General features: G+C 38.9%; 1 protein-coding gene across 10 annotated transcripts in view; it reads right to left on the reverse strand.

The window, feature by feature from the left end:
- GPBP1L1 (GC-rich promoter binding protein 1 like 1) overlaps nt 1–20,843 on the reverse strand; it is a 54,282-nt gene that overhangs the window by 20,028 nt on the left and 13,411 nt on the right. For 6 of the 10 annotated variants that reach the window (XM_074334646.2, XM_019749365.3, XM_019749363.3 and 3 more), the window contains 4 exons: nt 10,587–11,613; nt 9,907–10,021; nt 4,333–4,462; nt 3,651–3,937 (listed from right to left, as the gene is read on the reverse strand). In XM_074334646.2, coding sequence (XP_074190747.1) covers nt 3,651–3,937; nt 4,333–4,462; nt 9,907–9,966 — 477 coding nt within the window. In that variant the 5' untranslated portion in view covers nt 9,967–10,021; nt 10,587–11,613. Of the gene's footprint in view, nt 1–3,650; nt 3,938–4,332; nt 4,463–9,906; nt 10,022–10,586; nt 11,614–13,364; nt 13,411–20,843 lie in introns of all 10 variants that reach the window. The other 4 variants (XM_074334644.2, XM_019749364.3, XM_074334649.1 and 1 more) reach the window with 3 other exon arrangements.

Consider the following 20,843-nt stretch of genomic DNA (forward strand, 5'->3'; position numbering starts at 1 on the left):
TTTCTGGCCCGTCTCTTCTGTTCTACTATCAGTTTATCTTTATAATAGTGTAACATTATCTTGATTATTAAAGCTTTATATTAAGTCTTTAAGTTAGGTAGTATAAGTCTTCTAACTTTGTTCATTTCCAAGATTGCTTTGGATATTGTATTTATATTTATTTCAATATAAATTTTAGAATAACTGTCAATTTCTGTAAGAAAGCATGCTGGTTGGGGTTGTGCAGAATCTACAGAATTGACATCCTAACCAATGCAAAGCCTTCCATTCAAAATAGTATCTCTCTCCTTTTATTTAGATGTTTAATTTCTCTTGGCAATGTTCTGTGATTCAGTATAGGTATCTTTCACATCTTTTGTTAAATTTATTCCTAAGCAGTTTTAAGGTTTTTTTATTTTATTTTACAAAAGGCATTTTATAAAATTCCATATCCCAATTACTTGCTGCTAGTATATAAAAAGTTTTTTTTAATTGACTTTGAATCCTGAAACCTTGTAATTCTTTATAGAGTCCTTAGGATTTTCTATATAAACAATCATGTCATCTGCCAATAGAAAATTTTTTCCTCCTAATTTGTATGAATTTTATTTTTCTTGCCTTGCTGCACTTGCCAGTACGTCCAGTACAATGCTAAATGCTCAGTGAGAGTAATCCTAATATTGTTCCTCATTTTAAAGGGAGCTCTGCATTTATAGGGCAATTTGGAGAGACTCAAAGACTATGGTTACACCGTTGTCATCCTCTCAGAATCCCTTCTCTCCAATTTCTTCCTCCTCAGGTTCCAAACACATTGAAATCTCTTGCTCCTAGAAAACTCTACCCTAACACATGGCTCCTCTTTCTCCAAAGAGTATACCACTCATAACCGAGTCATTCTTTAATTCTTTCAACTAAGCCCATCATTTTTGAAAATGACATTTGATAGGTCACTTCAAACTGCCAAATCCAAAACTCTCTCACATTTAATAATAGCTACAGTGCAAAGACCCATGTGTCAAGGTGCAAAGTGTTTCACATACATCATTCCACCTACGTGACCTTTACTACCTACTACAATGTTGCAAGGTAAATTATTGTCTATCTATCAACTCAGGGAAAATTTGGGTTATTTAACCTGTCTAAGGTAACAATATAGGACTGTTAAGCAATTAATACTATTTAAAACAAAACATAATTATACTAAATACAGTATTGAAAAAATATATGGAAAACCCACTGTAAAACAATTAGTTTCCAAAATACCTTTAATTTGTTGTTTTTGACTGGCTACTCTTTCTTGATATACCCCTTCTTTAACTAATTACTTCTCGGTTCCCTCTTACTGCTATCCACAGGTGCTGCTCTAGGCCTCCTCTCGGTATATATTATTCTCCTTGGGTGAGTCTACCCATCCACAAGCCGTAACTATTATTTCTATTTCCAGGTACACATCTCTAGATCTCACCCATGTCTTTGGTACCAAGAATTCGTTATCTTCTCCCTCCAATTCTGCTCCTCCTGTTTTACCTTTTCAAATTACCGTGTTTCCCCGAAAATAAGATCTAGCAGGACCATCAGCTCTAATGTGTCTTTTGGAGCAAAAATTAATATAAGACCCGGTCTTATTTTAATATAATATAAAATATTATATTATAATATAAAATCTAATATAAAATAAGACCGGGTCTAATATAAAATAATATAAGACCCGGTCTTATATAAAATAAGACCGGGTGTTATATAAAATAACGTAATATAAGACCAGGTCTTATACTAATTTTTGCTCCAAAAGACGCATTAGAGCTGACAGTCCAGCTAGGTCTTATTTTCAGGGAAACAGGGTAGTAAAAGTTTATCAAAAATATACATGAGGATGATAAAACGCTGAAAATCAAGATGACGATTACCTCTAGGGGAAAGTGAGGAGAACAGATTAGGGAAGCTTTAACTGTATCTGGAATGTCTTGCCTCTTTGTTAAGATAATTGTCTAGCACATATGTGACAAAATGCTAATATTTCACAAAGCTAGGTGATATGCTAACTTGACTGTTTTCTCCATATTTTATGTACATTTAGAATTATTTCACAAAAATAAATACAAAATAAATTTGCCCTTACTGACCTTGCTCAGGTTTGATTTGACAGCAAACTTCCCTTTAAATCACTTAGCGGGCGAAGATAATGCTACCTTAACATTTTTCTTTCCATTGTCACTTCATCTGCCACTTGAAATGCCACAGAACTGATAAAGGACCTTTTCAAACTATGCCAATCAGCACTATACTACCTAATTTAGAAGTATTTTAAGTAACTTCCACTTTACCCCACACTGTTTTTTATTTGTTACAATCTCTTTTTTACCAAAGCACGTAAGAAGCCAGAACTATTAGACCCAAATAAATTTGCTTTCTATATGCTCAGCTGATTGTGGTCATAGTGTAAAATGTACTTTAGATAAATATTCATGTCAGATATAAATTACAATTACAATGGAATACAAAAAAGAAACTCATTTTATAATAGGAATAAAATTAAACTTTTTGGTTGCTGGTTTGATGAGGATTTCACCAAGTTCCCAAAATGTGATGAACAACAGAGATTTTGTTTCTTAATCATTCTTGGTCTTTCTTGGGTTTGCTTTATAAGTTTACTGAATAAATAATCAAAACTGTAATTTAATATCATAATTAATGAACTACTAGACATCTAGAATATTCTGGACAAATATTCAAGATGTCAGGGCAGTATAGACCTTTCCAAGAATAGTTTTGAAAAATGGGTGCTTAGGGGTAGGAACTCACATTAATAAAGAACCTTTAAATTAAGGACCCCAGGGCATTTTCTAGACGTAGGAGGGAATGATGCCTAAATTTAACTCTTATTTAGTTGGTTTTATTGTAAAACGGCTCTCATAGAAGTGACTGGCTAATCTTATGTACTACTTAAAAATAACTCGAGTTGCACTATCCAATATGGTAGCCACTAGCCACATGTGGTTGCTGAGCATTAGGAATACGCATAGTCTATGGAGATGTGCTATAAGTATAGAATACACAAAGGATTTTAAAGACCCAGCATACACACAAAAAGCAAAATTATCTTAATTATTTAAACATATCAATTACATGTTAAAATGATAATAACTTTGATATATTTGGTTAAGTAAAATTATTACACCTTTTTAAGGTAAACTAAAAACTCCACTTTGGTTTAGAGCCCAAAAGGCATATAATTCAGTAGGTAATAGCATAAAGTTTTACTGAATATACAGGCAACAGCTACACTCTCCTAATTCCATGTTTATAACTTATCACAACTATTTTATATAAGCGGGCAAAATCAAGAGAAAAAAACCTCTATTAATAGTTGGAGAAAAAGACAATTTACCATGTAAAACTACATTTTTATATAATTATATTTAAGGGAAATTTAAAGATTTTTTTTTGAAGTTCCAAAGGCATAAAGATGAAAATGAAGATTTGATGAAGGTTACACAGGGTATTTGGTCACCATCTTCATGCTAATCAACTCCTTTCCTCTAAAAACAATACAAATCTAAACTTAGGGACTCCTTTTAATAATTTCTGCAATGTCCTCATTACTAACAGGGTCTTATATTTAAGACATTATTTGTTAGGTTTTAACCACACGACTAAACCTTCATACTTACAAAGTCTTCCTCTTCAAACTGCAACTTTTCCAACTTGTCTTCTTTCTTTTCTTCCCTAATCTCTGTCGGTGGCTTTTCCTGAAAGATGCAGCCTTTCCGGGAGTGAAAGCTGCCATTCCAGTGGCGATGGTTTCCTGTGCCACCCCCACTACGCTGGCTCATGCCATCATGACCTCGGGAAGAGCCATGCCAACCAGATAGGTTCCCTGTGATTCCAGCATATGCTCCCTTAGAGACACCAGAGTCCACAGAATCATGGCGGAACAGGGAGGGCTGGTGCCAAGAATCTAGAATAGTAAGGAAACGTAACACATTAGATCGTTTGCTTCCTGAAAATTCAGAAACAATTGGGCCAGATGCTTCCTGATCTGATTTATGGTACTACCAAAAGCTCTTCAGGGGACTTTTTAAATAAAAGATTAAGTCCATAAAACAGAATCACAAAATACATCTTTCTCTTTTCATATAATTTCTATATGAGTTCTACTGAATAAAGGACTCATGAGAATGTAAGTGTTAAACTTAGAAAGCCAACATAGCTGAGTAATGACTACTGGAGGATCTAACTGAGAACTATGTTTACAAAAGTTCATTATTTCAAGATTATGGACCTGCACCCCCAGGATGGGCTTGCCCTAAATGAGTAGCTTAAATATAGTCATGGAAGTTGGGCATGGCTCACCTCCTGTAGTTCGTAGAGGTCCATTGTTAAAAAAGCCATCAGAGGAATTATGTCGACGACGGCTTACTCCAAATCTACCATCTCCTCGGGGTAGGTGCTCTCCGTGTTTTTCGAAGGTGGCTGTAGGTGACTAAGAAGACAAAGTATAGAGAAACAAACAGATAAGTAGATGTCTCTTTCAGTATCTCAGGTTTTGCATCAGGCTTTTAGAAAACAAGTAATAATGGTGGCAGATACCTGCTATTATGAGGATATGGGCCATAATAAGGGTACCACAGGCCTCTGAGTTCAAGAAGCTGTACATTACATATTCAATCATTAACTCATTTATATTATCCCTGACGGGGAGAAAATGCAGTTACTCCAGTAATTTACAAAAAAACCCATCAGAAAGAATAAACCCCAACACTTTATACTTAAAAATATTAAGTTAACCTTGCAATAGGAAAGGCAAAGCAAGATGCTTGCTTAAAAAAAATTTTAAACAGCTTATTATTTCTGTAAATTATTCTAGAATTGGAGAGAAAGGTGTGCTTTAACTAACACCTGGTGGGCCATTAACAACTCCACTAAGTTTTTATAGTTTTATAAAACACTTATTTCCAAACATTACTTACTACTAATAAAAATACCATAATTTGGCATCATCCCCATTATTACTCATTTACACATGAGGGAAGAGGTCAGGGAAAATAAGTCTTTGAAGGTACACAAAAAAGAAAGCAGTTTAAGAAACAGTATTATCGATGAACTTTAATGTCCCTTCCGATTCCAAATAATTTTTTTTTCATTAAAGTTTATTGGGGTGACAATTGTTAGTAAAGTTACATAGATTTCAGGTGTACAATTCTGTATTACATCACCTATAAATCCCATTGTGTGTTCACCACCCATAGTTCTCCTTCCATCACGGTATATTTGTTCCCCTTTACCCTCATCTACCATCCCCCAATAATTTTATTCTAGGACATTCTTTAATCTCAAATGATAGAGACCAAAGTCTAAAAAGCCATTTAAAGTACAGATATAGTTGACAAGGGCTTATAGGAAAACTATAGGTTGGGGCACAGACATCTTTACAACTATTTTCTCACTAATATCTTCACCAATACTTAATATTGTTAGTCTTTTTATTTTATTTTACCTATTCTAGTGGGTTACAAAGATTTTCTCCTATTCTTTTCTGTAAGTTTTATGGGTTTTAGCTTTATAATCTAGGTTGTGATCCTCTTACAGTTAATTTTTGTGTATGATATGAAGTAATGGTTGAGGTTTTCCCTCTCGTCCCCACAGATATCCAGTTCTAGAACCATTTGTTAAAAAGACTATCACCTTCACATTAGTCAAAAAGCAACTGACTGTATGTATAGGACTATTTCTGAATTCTGTATTCTATTGCTTTATATGCCTATCCGTATGCCAATACCACACAACTTTGCTTACTGTAGTTTTATTGAAAATACCGAGATCATGTTGCCTATTTTGTTTTTTACTTAGTTCACTGTGCTATATGAATTATTCTTTGCAGATATAAGATCTGCATACTTTTAAATGCTTTTCTGGATTCCACACCTAATCCTTTAGGCCCATGACCCCAAAGACTTGTGTCAGATTATGTCAATTATGAAATCTTGGGAATTTCACAAGGGTAATTCAAACTGAAGTTCAGAGAAAAGGTGGTGGGTCTAGATAGACCAGAACATCTTCCCCAAAAATCACTTTTAAAAATAAGAAAGGTAGACCTTTTTTTTTTTTGAGACTACCTATCAACTTTGTCTTTCTTCCATTGGTTGGCAAAATGGAAAGCATTTTTAAGTTTACCAGCTTCCCAAAGGTTGGATGGTACGGAGTCCCAGAGAGCAGTTTCCAGGCTCTCGGCCTCACGATATGTGCCTTCTCCAATTTCAAAACTGTACAACCAATCTCCTCCTTTTGTCCTGGCAGGCAGTACTGTCGCACTGTAACCACGCACCGGGGCTGCGGCAACACTTGAGGAGGGTGGGGAGCATGCCCACGTGTCACCACTTTCACCACTCGGATCTGGAGACGGAACTCTCCCACTGATGGCTAAACTAAGGTCATGTAGCACGTCCACCCCTAGAACATATTCCGGGACAGGAGAGACACACACTGTGTAGTATAGAGGGGAAGCCTTCCTATACCCAGTGGTAAGGAAACAGCTTTTACCATCAGTCTTTCCCCCGCAGCCATCAATGCAGATTGCCGGTCCAGGGAACAGTTCTAGGTTCCCATACATAAGACTGCAGTCTGCGCCAGTGTCAACGGGGCCAAAACCCTCTGCACATTAGAAGGGGACCAATGTATGGACAGTTGCATGTGGAACCTCCGGTCCCCGCTTGTCCCCTCTGACCAGGTACCTTGGTCCCTCCCTAATCAAACTGAAAGGAGTCGGCCTCAAATGGCTGCATGAAATACTGGAGGGACACGGTCAAGCTTTCCAAGACTTCTTTAGGCTTCGCCGGAATTGCTGTTCTGGACGCAGCTGTTTCCAAAGTTCCAACAAGAGTACATTGGGTTGTCGGTCTATTTTTTCCTGATCAACCCCCGCTGCCACGAGATCATGCCATATCTGTGTGTTACTCTCTGAGGCCCGTGACCTCGCGCCCTTACTTTTGATTTGGGCTTCCAGGTCTCAACTTCTCGGACTTCCTGTCTTAACATCCCTTGCCGCGGGCTTTCAACATCCCCCAGGGTGGCCATGGCAGTTGTAACTTCATGGATCCATCGCCCCACATAGGGTGTAAGAATGGCAACCAAGCATCCAAAAGCACTCACAGGTGCAGTGTCCAAAACCAGATCTCTCATGCTGGCTGTAAAAAGCTCATCATCTGGCCCCTGCATATTAGGGTTGAAAATAGCATGTCTCATACCCATTTCACGGATGATTTAAGTGAGTTCCGTATATGACTGCCATTGACTCATAGTGTCTGGGAGCTCGCCAGCCTGTCCCCATACTGTGCGTACCGCAGCAGTGAGCCACTCCATTAGAGAATGGTTGCCCTGGTTTTGGGCAAATCTATGGCAGTTCTGTAACCTTTGTCGCAGGAACGGATGCACTGTCACGAAGGCTAGCTTTTCCATCTCACCTGGGGAGCAGAGAATGTTGTCTGCTCCCTCATCCTATAAACGTAATAGCCAAGCCGAGACTGGCTCTCCAGGGCACTGTTGGTACCGCCTCTCCAGCTCCTGCAACTCAGTGGGAGTGTAAGGGGTGTACGGTTGTGAACTTAGTCACAGCTGGGTTGCCGGCAGCAACGCCCCCGGGGTCCAAAGGTTGCTCATGTTTTACCCTTCGCTTAAGATTGGCCAGGCTTGGGGGTTGGGAGCTACCTTGTCTCCACTCGCTTCCTCCACCTCTGCCTCAGAGTCTCCACTGTGGGGCCCCTCTTCTAACAGGTGGACCCGAGCTTCCAGTGCTTCCAACTGGGACACCTGGTCCGGCACCTGGGCCATTTCATTAAGCGCATTTTCCGTGTTGAGACTCAAGGCTGTAAGGAACATCCAGCCCACGCGGACGGCTGTAGCCTTCTCCTCGTCCAGCAACCGCTCAGCCAGAGCCCACAGGGCCCTCTCCACGCTGGCCGGAGAGCTGTCCATGTCCTCCCACCCCTCCTTGGGGGTCCAACTCCTGAGAACAGTGGCCACCGGGCACCACACACTGTGTGGGGGCCACACGTCCTCCTGCCCAGAGTCAAGAAGCCATTCCTACCTGGTCGGAATCTTGCTCGCCGTGCCAGGTGTCTGAGTGGGTGGAGGCCTCCGTGTAAGATGTCCACAACCCTCAGAGCCTAAGGCTGCAGCAGATTACCAAAATGAAAGCAACGCCTTCCATGGCCAAGAGGGTGGTGTGCCATCTGGAGGCTTGAGTCACCTGGGCAGACCGCGCCTCCCGTTCTTGGTGTCGCTCCTCACAGGCCTCCCAAAGCTGAGCTTTCACATGCATCCACCATCCTTCGGTAGGTTTTGGCCAGCACCATACCCTGCTCGCTGCACCATTTGTCGTGCGGGGCAGCCCGAGGGGCCTCTAGTCCCGCTCCCCACATAAGAACGCAGGATATGGCTAGGCCAAAAAGGAACACCCACGGAGCCGTAAGTAGGGGAGTCATACCACCATAGTCTGACTGGAGGCTGGATCCACACAACCCTAACCTGCTGTCTGCTTCTCTGCCTGCCAACCCACCGCCTAACTGACTAACGAGCGCTGCCAAGGCAATTATATTAGTGGCTAACTGGCTAACTGGTTACAGCTGACGGCCAACTAGCCACAGCTGACGGCCATCTACTACCCAAGCCAGCACCTTTCCACATGAGGCCAAGAGCCTGGAAACTGCTCTCTGGGACTCTGTCCCCATAGATATCCACAACCCTCGGAGTCTACAGCAGCAGATTACCAAAAGGAAGGCGATGCCTTCTATGGCCAAATGGGTGGTGTGCCAACTGAACACTTGAGTTTCCCAGGCAGAATGCGCCTCTGGTTCCTGGCGCCTCTCCTTACATGCCTCCCGAAACTGAGCTTTCATACATGTAAACTGCTCCACTACCCCTTTGAAAATTCTGGCCGGCACCATACCCTGCTCACTGTGCCATGTATCATGCAAGGTCTCTGGTCCCTCTCTCGCTCTTGGCGGGTGGACACAGAGTGTGCTGAGGCCAAAAAGGAACACCAACGGAGCCATGGATAGGGGGTTGATACCACTATATTCTCGCTGGCAGCTGTTTTGGAGTTACAAGAAGCAGGATCCACACGATCCGCAATCCACCGTCTGCTTCTCTGCCAATCCACCAACCTGCCAGCGTTGCCATGGCAGTTATATTAGTGGCTAATGGCTAACTGGTTACAGCTGATGGGCAGCTAGTTACAGCTGATGGCCATCTAATAACCGAGCCAGCTCCTTTCCACATGAGGCTGAGAGCCTGGAAACTGCTCTGTGGGACTCCGTCCCTACAGTTTCCTTTATCAATAATTTACGCTACCCTTCTGTGTACTGTGACTAGGGCTTTATAAGAACTGGTTGTTCCATTTGTCTTTATCCCTAATGTAACACACATTTTCCCCTGAAATCATTAAGTAGATTATTGCCTCTAAAATAGAATTTAGAGGATTTACTCTGAGATCCACGCAGCCGGTAGCAGTTAATCAATCACTGTCTCTCCTTTTCCCTCCTCTTCATCTACTACAGATGAACGTGCATTCATTCGAAAGGTCCATTTCCCCCAAAACCATTTTCCTTTTACCTCTGCCCCTTTGTCCTCAGTAATAGGTTAGTACGTTTTAGTTCCAAAGTGTGCTGTGGCTAATACAGGAAAGCTCAGCATGTTAAAAAAAAAAAAAAAAAAGGTATATTTGGCAGTAGCAGGGTATACACTGACTTGAATTGCCTAATTGCTTATATCCTATTAAAAGGAAGATAACTGGTCTATGAAAACATATTTGAAACCCTTAGGCAAGGCTAAATATACAAAAGAGACTTAGACTGTAAAACAAAGTCCACAGACAAGTTGGGGATGAAAAGAACTGGTATTTGGACAGTTACTACAGGAAGGGAACAGTACCTTAACTGACTGTGGCGTTGAGAAATTTAGCCAAGCAGGAACAAAGTCATGCTGCGCCATTTAGGTCCAGTGTCTCTTTTTATCAAGGTGAGGCATCCAACCTCATGGCCAGGATCTGAAAATGAGAAAAGTCAGATCATTTGTACTTGCAAGAGGAGCCTGTGATTACTTAAGATCCCCCTCTTCACAGAAAGACTTGCCTTCTGAGCCTCTCTAGTTATCAGACTCCATACGTCAGAGAAGTTCTAAACAAAAGCAATAGTCTGTGAATATACGACCAATGAAAAACACATAAAAAGAAAAATGTGACATAGATCTGGAAAGTTATATGAAAGAAGCTAATGAATTCTTAAGTTATATCAGGAGAATCTTAAGACTAAACATCTAGTTAAAATTACAGATACATATGAAAAGAGATTATGTACTTCAAGTAACTCAGGTAACCTCTGGCAACAGCAGTAGAAAAAATCTCCCTAGAGACGGAAGATGCAACCTTTCAAGAGTTCTTCTATTTAGTTCACATTAATTTCCTCAAACACCAACTATCATCAGTTTTCCTGAGACCCCTTGGTGTCTCCAGAATATTTCCCCAAATTAAATACATCAGAAAGGAGTATATTTTCCATGATACATATACATACACAGTCTTCTTACAAAGTTAGACATAGGAGAATATTTACCCCAGAGTGTAACCTCTGTGGTCCTGTTTCCTGAACTTCTTGAGTCTGCCAGCTGGATTTCCCACGAGGTTCTCTTGTTAAAAGGCTGCTTAATAAAGGCTGGCCAGCAGCACGCCTTGTGATGAAGCACAAAGAAGCCAGGCTCTGTGTGGATCACTCTTTCAGTCCCTTCAATTGCTCATCTTAAACTATCTAGTTCCTGACACGTTTCCAAAAAGGGGAAGGGGAAAGGGGAAGGGGGAAGGGGGACATAAAAAGTATTTGTTACATTTAAAAAATGGGGGGAAGGGGAGAGTTATGTCTATGTTCACCTCATTCAACTTCCTTGAGTGATGGCACTACGATATTGCTTAAATAGGTAATACACAGACATTTGCAGTGAGTACAAATACTATTCATAACAAGGTCATAGCTAGAAAGACAGGTGGACTCATGTGGGCAAATGTCATCAAAGTGATAGATCAAAAATGTAATTATTAAAGAGCTATAAAAGATCTTCTGAGCAATCAACTAAAGTGTCAAATCATCCACATGACAAAGCCCTTAATATACAAATCTCATTATTCTTACACGGCTATTAAAAATAGTGTGTAGCTATGTATTTATATTTGTTCTATCATTCAAAATCTAAGGATATAAGAAATCTTGTTTAAAAAAAAAAAAATCAGACAGGAACTTGATATACTTTTCCCTCCAAAGAATAGCAGCTTTCAAGGCGAATTTCTTGGTATAAAGCTCCCAAATGTATCTTCTATTTCTTTGGTCTTCACTATTTATAAATTCACCGCAAAAATTATAACAAGTAGAAAGATGGGTTAAGGAATAATCAAGGAGAAAGACAGTTCCAAAGTGAGGTTTTCTTGTCTTCAGTTTTCTGAATTTCACTTGTTATGTCTCTTCCTGAAGACCGAATTGAGTTACTGGAAGGTGATATGAAGAATCTTCTGCTTTAGTAGAGAAGTCACTTATTATTTTGGATACATTTCCATCATTACTCAATCAGTATAAAGGCCACAGGAATCTAACACTACAAATGAAAAAAACACACAAAATAACACATTATCATGAGGCAAAATCATTTATATAATTGCTAAAATGAGACAGTCAATCAAATAAAGCTTCTAGGAGTCAAAACTTTTAAACCCAATCTAGACATTAATTTAATGTGTCACCACCTACAGTAAAATATAACTGGCTGTAATTCTTTTAAGGATTTCAGAAAAATCATCTGAACAGAATTTGCTTTTTTATATAACCATTTATCCAATTAGCTATCAAAGGTAATTCAGAAATTAACAAGTCTGTTAGATTCACTTGTAGATAGTTTCTTACACATGGAACGGCTTGCTGTTTAAGTGGTCAAAGAGTCATATAACTGGCTGGTTTACTACCAGAGTCATCAACTATCTAATTATTTAATACTAACCACAGCTAGATCCTTAAAAATAAGACACCTGTTACAGCACTCCTCATATATTTACATATTTTTAGATACCTACTTATCAATTAAGAGTCTTAAGCTCTTATGTTCTGACTTCAGATATGCAATAAGAGATGACACAAATATTTCTTTGGCAAATTCTCAACATTCTTCCAGGGGCTAGAAAGTTTTCTGATATAAAAGAACGTTTGCATCTGTGGGCAAGTCTGATCTATGCTGATAAATTCTAGTTTGGAGGATATTAGTCTTATAATCAATTGGCAGCCTTGCTCTACTGTTTTAAGATCATGGGAATAAAAATACCACATTCAGGATAGTAAATATCTCTGTGGGGAAATAAAGGGGAAGGAACCGAAAAGAGGTCCCAGGGGACTTCAACTGTATCTACAATGCATTATTTCTTGAGTAATGTGCATGTGACTATTCACTTGTTCTCTACACCTTTTTTTCATATACCTATAATACTTAAAAAGTATTAATAGAACAAACATATAAGAAGTTGGGTAAAAGATTTAACTCATGTAATTAGTTGAAATACATATATATGTATATACACATACATATCAATCACTCAGAGTATACATATTCCTTCAGCAAAAACAGAAGTCATAAATATTGACCTTCTACTAGATATAAGAAGCTTCAATTAGTTTCAAAGAATATTCTATGTTCTCTAATCATATTGTATTAAAATTAGAAAATGCCTTTCTCTTGCAGTTCCTACTCTCCGTCCCCTTCCTGAAGAAATCCTGTCCAAAGCCATTAGGTGGGGCCAAGCAAGATAAGGTTCTATGGGTAGCAGCTGCAGAGGCACAGAGCAGAGTGCTGGGGCCTGATCAGCAGCGAAGGATGTCCATGTGGGGTGGAGGATAGGGAAATGTGTGTATGGCATTAGTCCAGTGCAGGATGTCACAGCCCATTAGGCAACGTAAGGTGAGTGTCCCAGTAGGAGGACAGTCAGTGCAGAGTGGAATGAGGAGGACATCCTGGCAGAGGAACAAAGCCAAACAGCCTAAGGGCTTCCAAGCAGCAAGGTGCCTTGCACAGGTGTAGCAACCTGGGTGTGGTGAAGAAGGAACCCATTCAAGTGAGCAGGTGGTAACTGGAAGTTGGTTAGATACTGGGAACTGATCAAAAAGTAAAATACATTAAGGAAGAATGGGAGCCTGGTTTCTTACTGTGCAAGAAAGGAGGCAATGATAAGAAAATTTCAAAATACTTAAATAGAATGACAAAAAAAAAACCACTGAATAAATTTGCAATATTACAGGTAGAGCACATAATAAAAATAAGCTTTAAAAACATTTAAAACAAGAAGGCTTAAAAAACAAACTGACCTAAGCATTTTAATCAAGATGACGGGAAAAGAGCAATAAAGCAAACCTAAAACAGAGAAGCAAAAAAAGGTCAGAAAAAATAGAGATGATTTAAAAATTGTAATTCTTTTGAAAAATATTAATGAGATAAATTTTGGTAAACTGCTTGGGAAAAAAAGATACAAATAAAGAAGACAGTGTGAAAACGAGGAAACAAACATAACAGTTAAAAACTATTACAAGCAAAATGTTATGAGCAATTACATGCCAATAAATGTGAAAATCTTAAACTAGATAAATTTCTATGAAATGGCAAAACTGGCACAGTAATAGAAAACTTGGATAGACCTGTACATATTATTATATTATACATACAATAGACACTTAAATCAGAAAATTATCCCCTCCAAAAGGGTTCCAGGTGAAGAAGAAAAACTGAGTTTCTCCCTTTCATTTGCTCACTTGGGCAGCAAAGAGGTGCCTCATTAGTGAGCTGGGACAGGGTTGGCTAGCACTTTGGCACAGGCCTGGAGTTTGGGGCCAGTCTGCACAAAGAACAGCTAGTTCAAATATAATTCCAATATTGGTTCTGTAGTCCAGTCTCAATATTTTAAAAATCAGGAATAGCAAGACACACTCTGGGAGAAGACTAGCTTTTATTATAAATAAATTAAAAGAAGCCAATTCACAAAATATTTAGGAAGAATTAAAATAAACAACTTCACAACTATTGGGATATTAGAGGATAAGAAAGAAACATAGGCTCATACTCTGGTTTCTAGCTTGTGCAACTAGGTAGATGACCATCATATAATTCACTTATACAGGGAGTAAATGCTGACTGGTTACTGTTCCCTTCAGTATAATTCAGAGTTGTTTTTATATGGGTCTACACCTGCAATCCCCAGTAATAAAGGTATGATAATATTCCTGTGATAGGGTCTTGTGAAAAAATACCAATCAAATCAAGCTTCCTTACGGAAAAGACAATTAATTGTTTGCTGCATTCTTTCAGTCTTAAAAATTCTGGTTTAAACACAGAAAACCTGAAATTCAAGGCAGGGAGATGAATCACCACCACCCATTAGGTTATGAAACTGTTAAGACACGAAGGAAAATGCCTCAATTTTAACTGTAAACAGTTCCCCCTTCAAAACCCACGAGGCACAGTCCAGTCTTCCGATTCATACACGCCATCTTTTCAGTCAATACTCGATCCCAAATTTCTTTAGCAGAGTTCCAGGAGGAGATGACCAACAAATGGGAGAGTATTTAGTAGAAAAACAAACAAACAAACAAAAAAACAAGAGGACAGATAAAAGAAATTCCTGTTCTGGAAGCAAAGGACTAAAGGGACAAGTGACAAAATGCCTATAAAGGTTTTATTAGGATGGTGGAACTATTGGCGTTTTGTTTTACCTTCTCTATTAGACAAACGTTTTTGTAATGAAATTACTTTGCTCTACAAAATTTTACTTATTTTACAAAATTTTGTAAAGTTCTTTGGTGCTGCCTTTTGAGACTTTGACCATTTTTATAGAGACTAATTGAAGGGACTTTTGCTTAACCACTGAGAAATTCTGAGGAGGAAAAATACATCACTTAAAATCCTTAGAACATTTTAAAAACATTGTGTAAGACTAGACTAGAGTGAAAAAAATCAAGATAAAAATAGTATAAATATGAGATGTCAACTATGTGGTCTGGAGCTCAGGGAGGTCTGTTCTGAAGACAGAATTCTGAGAACTGTCAGTATATTGTAGATGATGTTTCAAGTCAGGAGGAGATGAGATCTAGGGAGACTACAAAGATGTAAGAGTTTCCAAGTCTTGTGTATTCCATTCCTTAATTTCTATTTCTATTTGTCATTCCAGGTTCCAATTACTCCCAATTTAAAAAAAACTGGTTTCATAGGCACTATACTAGTCTCTTCCACCTTCAGTTTCAGCCTCTACTCTTGCCTGCCAGATCACTCTTCCTAAACTCATGCTCAAATTATATCACTACCCTGCTCAGAAATTTTCTGGCTTCCTACCAACTACAGAATAGGATTTAAATTCCTCGGTCTGGGTCCACTCTGGTAGCTCAGGTGGTTTTAGCGCCGTGCTCCTAACAACCTCACGCCGAGGTCGCTGGTTCTATTCCCACATGGGCCAGTGAGCTGCGCCCTCTACAGCTAAGATCATGAACAATAGCTCTCCCTGGAGCTGGGCTACCACAGGCTGAGAAACAACGGCTTAACTGGGGGAAATAAATCTTAATAAAAAATAAATTCCTCGGTCTGACAGTCAACAAATAAGCCTTTCCTCACAAGTAATCTCCCCCTCTGAAATCCTTAAAGAACTTTAATTGTGCCTTCTAGTGCACTTAACACTTGCTCCTTCTAAGATAGTTACAAATGTTGATCTTAACGCCCAGCAGGCCAAAACAAAACCTTTTTGCTTCTAGATTCCTGCCTTGCTCATCTTTGAAACTCACATGGTACTTTGTATGTGGTAAGGATTCAAAGGTTTAATGAATTAATTTTTATAAATTATAATAAAGCAAGGATGTAGAGAAATTGAAACCCTCAAACACTGTTGGTAGAAATATAAAATGGTGCAGCTGCTATGGAAAACAGTTGGTGGTTCCTCAAAGTTAAATATAGAATTACCACATGACCTAACATTTCCACTCCTAGGTATATATCCAAGAGAAACGAACACATATGTCCACACAAAAACATGTAAGTCAATGTTCATAACAGCTTTATTCATAATAGCCACAAAGTAAAACAACTCATATGTCCACCAACAGATGAATAAACAAAATGTGGTATATCCTTACAATAGAATATTATTCAGCTATAAAAAGGCCTGAAGTACTGACACACGCTACTGCATGGATGAACCTTGAAAACGTTATGCTAAGTGAAAGTAGCCAGATACACAAAACAACATATATTACTGTATGATTCCATTTACATGAAATACCCAATCCACAGACAGAAAACTGATTAGTGATTACCAGGGGCTGGCGGGGAGAGAGTGTCACTGCTTAACGTATACGAAGGTTATATCTGGGACATGAAAACGTTTTGGAACTAGACAGTGGAGATAGTTGCAAAACATTTTGAATATACTTAATGCCACCAAAGTGTACACTTGAAAAGGTTACAATGGTAAATCTTATGTATAATATTGCCACAATTAAAATATTGTAATAATGCAGTTGTTATGTCAATAGAAAGAGTCAATATTAAATATAAACAATGCTCTACATCATCCATTCTTTTTCAGGTTTTATCTAAGTGCTTTTGTCCTCTCCCTGCAACACATCAGAATTACCTGTATTTGAATACTTGATCCAACCACTCACTCATCAACATTTGTCAAACAGTATTTTACCTTTTCAAAACCGATGACTTATCAGACACTTCATACATGCCCCAGGAATCTATGAGGTACTTCACAACATGATCTAATTTTATATCTTATAATTAAGCTTATACTGCTAGAAGAGGATGTCCCTGCCAATTTTCTCTACCTTAGGCTCCCTTTACCACTTTACCTTGTTCCTGATCTCAATCTTATTTTCTCCACAGTCTAGTGGTGTCACCATCTACTTCTAGTAAATACAACCTCTATCTACACTGGTTTCACTCAACTAACAAAAAAACCACACCCAATTCTCCTCCAACTTTAAACAAAACTCTTTCCTGGAGTCTGTATTTCCCTCTAGGCATTTACATTCATTTCCCTTTAGCCTTAACAAATCTTCCATAGAGAGGAGTATACTCTTAGTGTCTTCATTTTGCCACACCCTCATTTATTCCTCAATCCACAGCAAATTACTTTCCCCTCACATATATACAATAACTCAAGTTACCCCTGTAACACCATTGAGGTTTTGGCTCTAAGACAGCCTTTTAAAAAATAACCTATGGGACAATCCAAAAACTATGCATTGTCTAATTTTTAACCCACATTGTTTTGGCATATTATAACAAAATAATGGGAACACTAAGAAAACCAGGAGAATATGGGACCCAGAAGCTAAATAGAAGTGTATTTTAAGAAAATAGGAGTGACCAGCCATATCAAATGCTATTTAATGAGATGGAAGACTGAGAACTGTCCACAAGATTTAGCAACATGGAAGTTATCAGTGACCATGTTGAATAGGAGCAGTGGTGAAAGCCTGATTTGGGTGGATTCTAAAGAAAAGGGATTGTAGACTTCAAGTGTGGACAGCTCCTTTGAGTACTATAGAACAGAGAAATGGGGTAGTGGCTAGGAGGAGATATGTGGTCAAAAGAAGTTTTTTTTGGTACGCTGATGGGAATGACCTAGTAAAGAAGAACCTGATGTAATGATGCCGAAAACTGCTGAAACAATTTTCTTCAGTAGATTGGGATCTGATACATGAGCAGAGGTTGGCCTTCAATAAGTTTGTACATACTTCATTTACAGTAATAGTAGAGAAGACAGAATACCTGGGTACTACTACAAATGAGAGCTTAGAATGTCTATCCTAATTAAGCGCTTCTATCTTAATGAAGTAGAAAACAAGGTCTTCAGCTAAGAGTAAGGATGAGCGGGCGGGGGAAAGGAGGGAGCTAGGGTCTAAGGAGAGTTAGGGTATGAAATGAGAACTGGACACTAAATGAACTTAGTACAGTTTCCCAGCACAGTAAGGGCCCACACTTGTAAATTATCATGAATTTAAAAAGAGACCAGTCAGCAAGTTCTGTAGTTTAAATTACCTAGTCCATCACTATGACTCCCTCACCTCTCTCGCTTTTCTCTCTACGACCTGTACCCAATTCCCAAAACTCCAATCCCAGTAAAATCCAACTCTTCCTTACTCTGTTCATCACCCATGAGGCTGATTGTGGTTGAAGAAACACACATAACCTTGCTTTTAAACAAATATTTCTGTTCTCTACTGCGAAGAACCCTGACCAACACACTTTCAACAGTCAGTAACTTGTGAATCCCCATCCTCAGTGGCTTATTTACACTGCTTACATGTTCCTGGGCCAATCCCACCTTAAAATCCCTTCTGGTTTCCATGACATTACATTAGACCAGCAGTTTTCAGGTTTGGACTGCATCAAGCCATAAAAGCTCAAAATGTTTCAACGATACAAGTTGTCAATTTTATTTGGATATGTAGAAAATTAGAAAAAGTACAACTCATATTTAAAAAGAGAAATAAAAATCATCATCCTTACATTCATAATATTCACGAAGGGCTGGGGAAGTCTGTCAGAGAGCAGCATGAGTGGTAACCACTGCATTAAGATAGCTTGTCTTCTCCCTACCCTGTGATTACTTCTCTTTTTGTTTTGTTCTGTAAATACAACGATCACTTAAAAAGCTTTGATGCAACACTTTTCTTGTTTCTCTGGAATCTCTTCACCATCTCATTCATTTTCAAGTCTTCAGTTATCACTTTCTAAGTGGGTTAAATTCCGGCTTCACAAAGCATTATATCATACACATGTCAAGCATTCATCACAATGCATTACTTTTCCTTGTTTACATATTTATCTTCCCTACAATTGGGGCACACTTGTAGGGATTAACAGCAATCGAGATAATCTCTTGGTACACACAGAGTGCCCGTTAAATAATTTTTTTTAAAGAAATATTGACAATTCCACCAATTAGTATCTCCTTTATCTTACTGTTCTTAAGAGCTCTCCTTGAACATTTCTTATTCCTTAAACTGCAGAGCCCAAGACGGTTAACTCCTGAGTATCTTCAGATATTCACTGGCCCTAATATTTCCTTTCCAAATCTCATGATTTGAAAACTATGGTTAAATGTCTACCACTTCCACTTCCTCTAAAGGACTGAGTAACGTACAGTAAGTAGTCTATACTCATTTCCTGTCTGTACCTCAGTTTCCCTCCTAAGTCCTCAATAAGGAGAATGCCAGGGTTACAGGTCCCTTGCTTAGCTTTTTAATCACTGATACTTCAGCAAAGGAAAAGAGCCCATTTTTCTACCTTAGTATTTAATTTCAGAGGACAAATTCCTAAGAATTCCTTTTCTGACCATAGATTACTTTTTACTAGTTTCAGGTGTACAAATACAACATAATGATTAGACATTTACACACCTCACAAAATTATAACCTCAACTACCCATCTACTACCATCTGACACCGTACATAGCTATTCCAATACCACTGACTATATATATTCCCTATGCTGTACTTTACATCCCATGAATATATATATATGTATGTATGTATGTATGTATGTATATACTTTTTTTTTTGAAGATTTTATTGGGGAAGGGGAACAGGACTTTTTTCCAAGTCAAGTTGTTGTCCTTTCGATCCTAGTTGTGGAGGGTGCCGTTCAGCTTCAAGTTGTCCTTTCAGTCTTAGTTGTTGAGGGCGCAGCTCAGCTCCAGGTCCAGTTGCTGTTGCTAGTTGCAGGGGGCACAGCCCACCATCCGTTGTGGGAGTCGAACCGGCAATCTTGTGGTTGATAGGACGCGCTCCAACCAACTGAGCCATCCGGGAGCTCAGCGGCAGGTCAGCTCAAGGTGCCGTGTTCAATCTTAGTTGTAGGGGGCACAGCCCACCATCCCTTGCGGGACTCGAGGAGTTGAACCGGCAACCTTGTGGTTGAGAGCCCACTGGCCCATGTGGGAATCGAAACGGCAGCCTTCGGAGTTAGGAGCACAGAGCTCCAACCTCCTGAGCCACTAGGCCAGCCCTATATATATATACTTTTAATTATAGTTGACATTCAATATTATATTAGTTTCAGGTATATAGCAAAGTAGTTAGGCATTGATATAATTTATGAACTGATTCCCCTAACAAGCTAATACCCATCTGATTTTTACATTACTGACTATATTCTCCATACTGTATTTCACACCCCCATGACTATTTTGTGACAATGAATTGGTACTTCCTAATCCCTTCACCTTTCTCACCTATCCCCTCAACTCCCCTCCCATCTAGCGACCATCATTTTGTTCTCTGTATTTATGAGTCTATCTCTTTTGTTTGTTCGTTTATTCTTCAGATTCCGTATGAGGTCATATGCTATATGTCTTTCTCAGTCTGACTTACTTCACGTAGCATAATATCCTCTAGGTTCATCCATGTTGTTGCAAATAGTAAGATTTCATTCTTTTTTATGGCAGAGTGATACTCCATTGTACAAATGTACCACAGTTTCTTTATCCAATCGTCTATTGATGGGCATTTCAGTTGTTTCCATATTTTGGCTATTGTGAATAGCACTGCTGTGAACATAGGGGTGCATATATTTTTTCAAATTAGTGTTTTGGATTTTTTTGGATAAATATCCAGGAGTGGAATTGCTGGGTCATAAGGTAGTCCTATTTTTAAATTTTTGAGCAACCTCCATACTGTTTTCCATAGTAGCTGCACCAATTTGCAATCACACCAACAGTGCACCAGGGTTTCCTTTTCTCCACATTCTCGCCAACATTTATTGTTTGTTGATGATAGCTATTGACAGGAGTG

Source organism: Rhinolophus sinicus, chromosome 14 (genome assembly GCF_057876585.1).
Source record: "Rhinolophus sinicus isolate RSI-liver-muscle chromosome 14, RSI-T2T, whole genome shotgun sequence".
Lineage (NCBI taxonomy): Eukaryota > Metazoa > Chordata > Mammalia > Chiroptera > Rhinolophidae > Rhinolophus > Rhinolophus sinicus.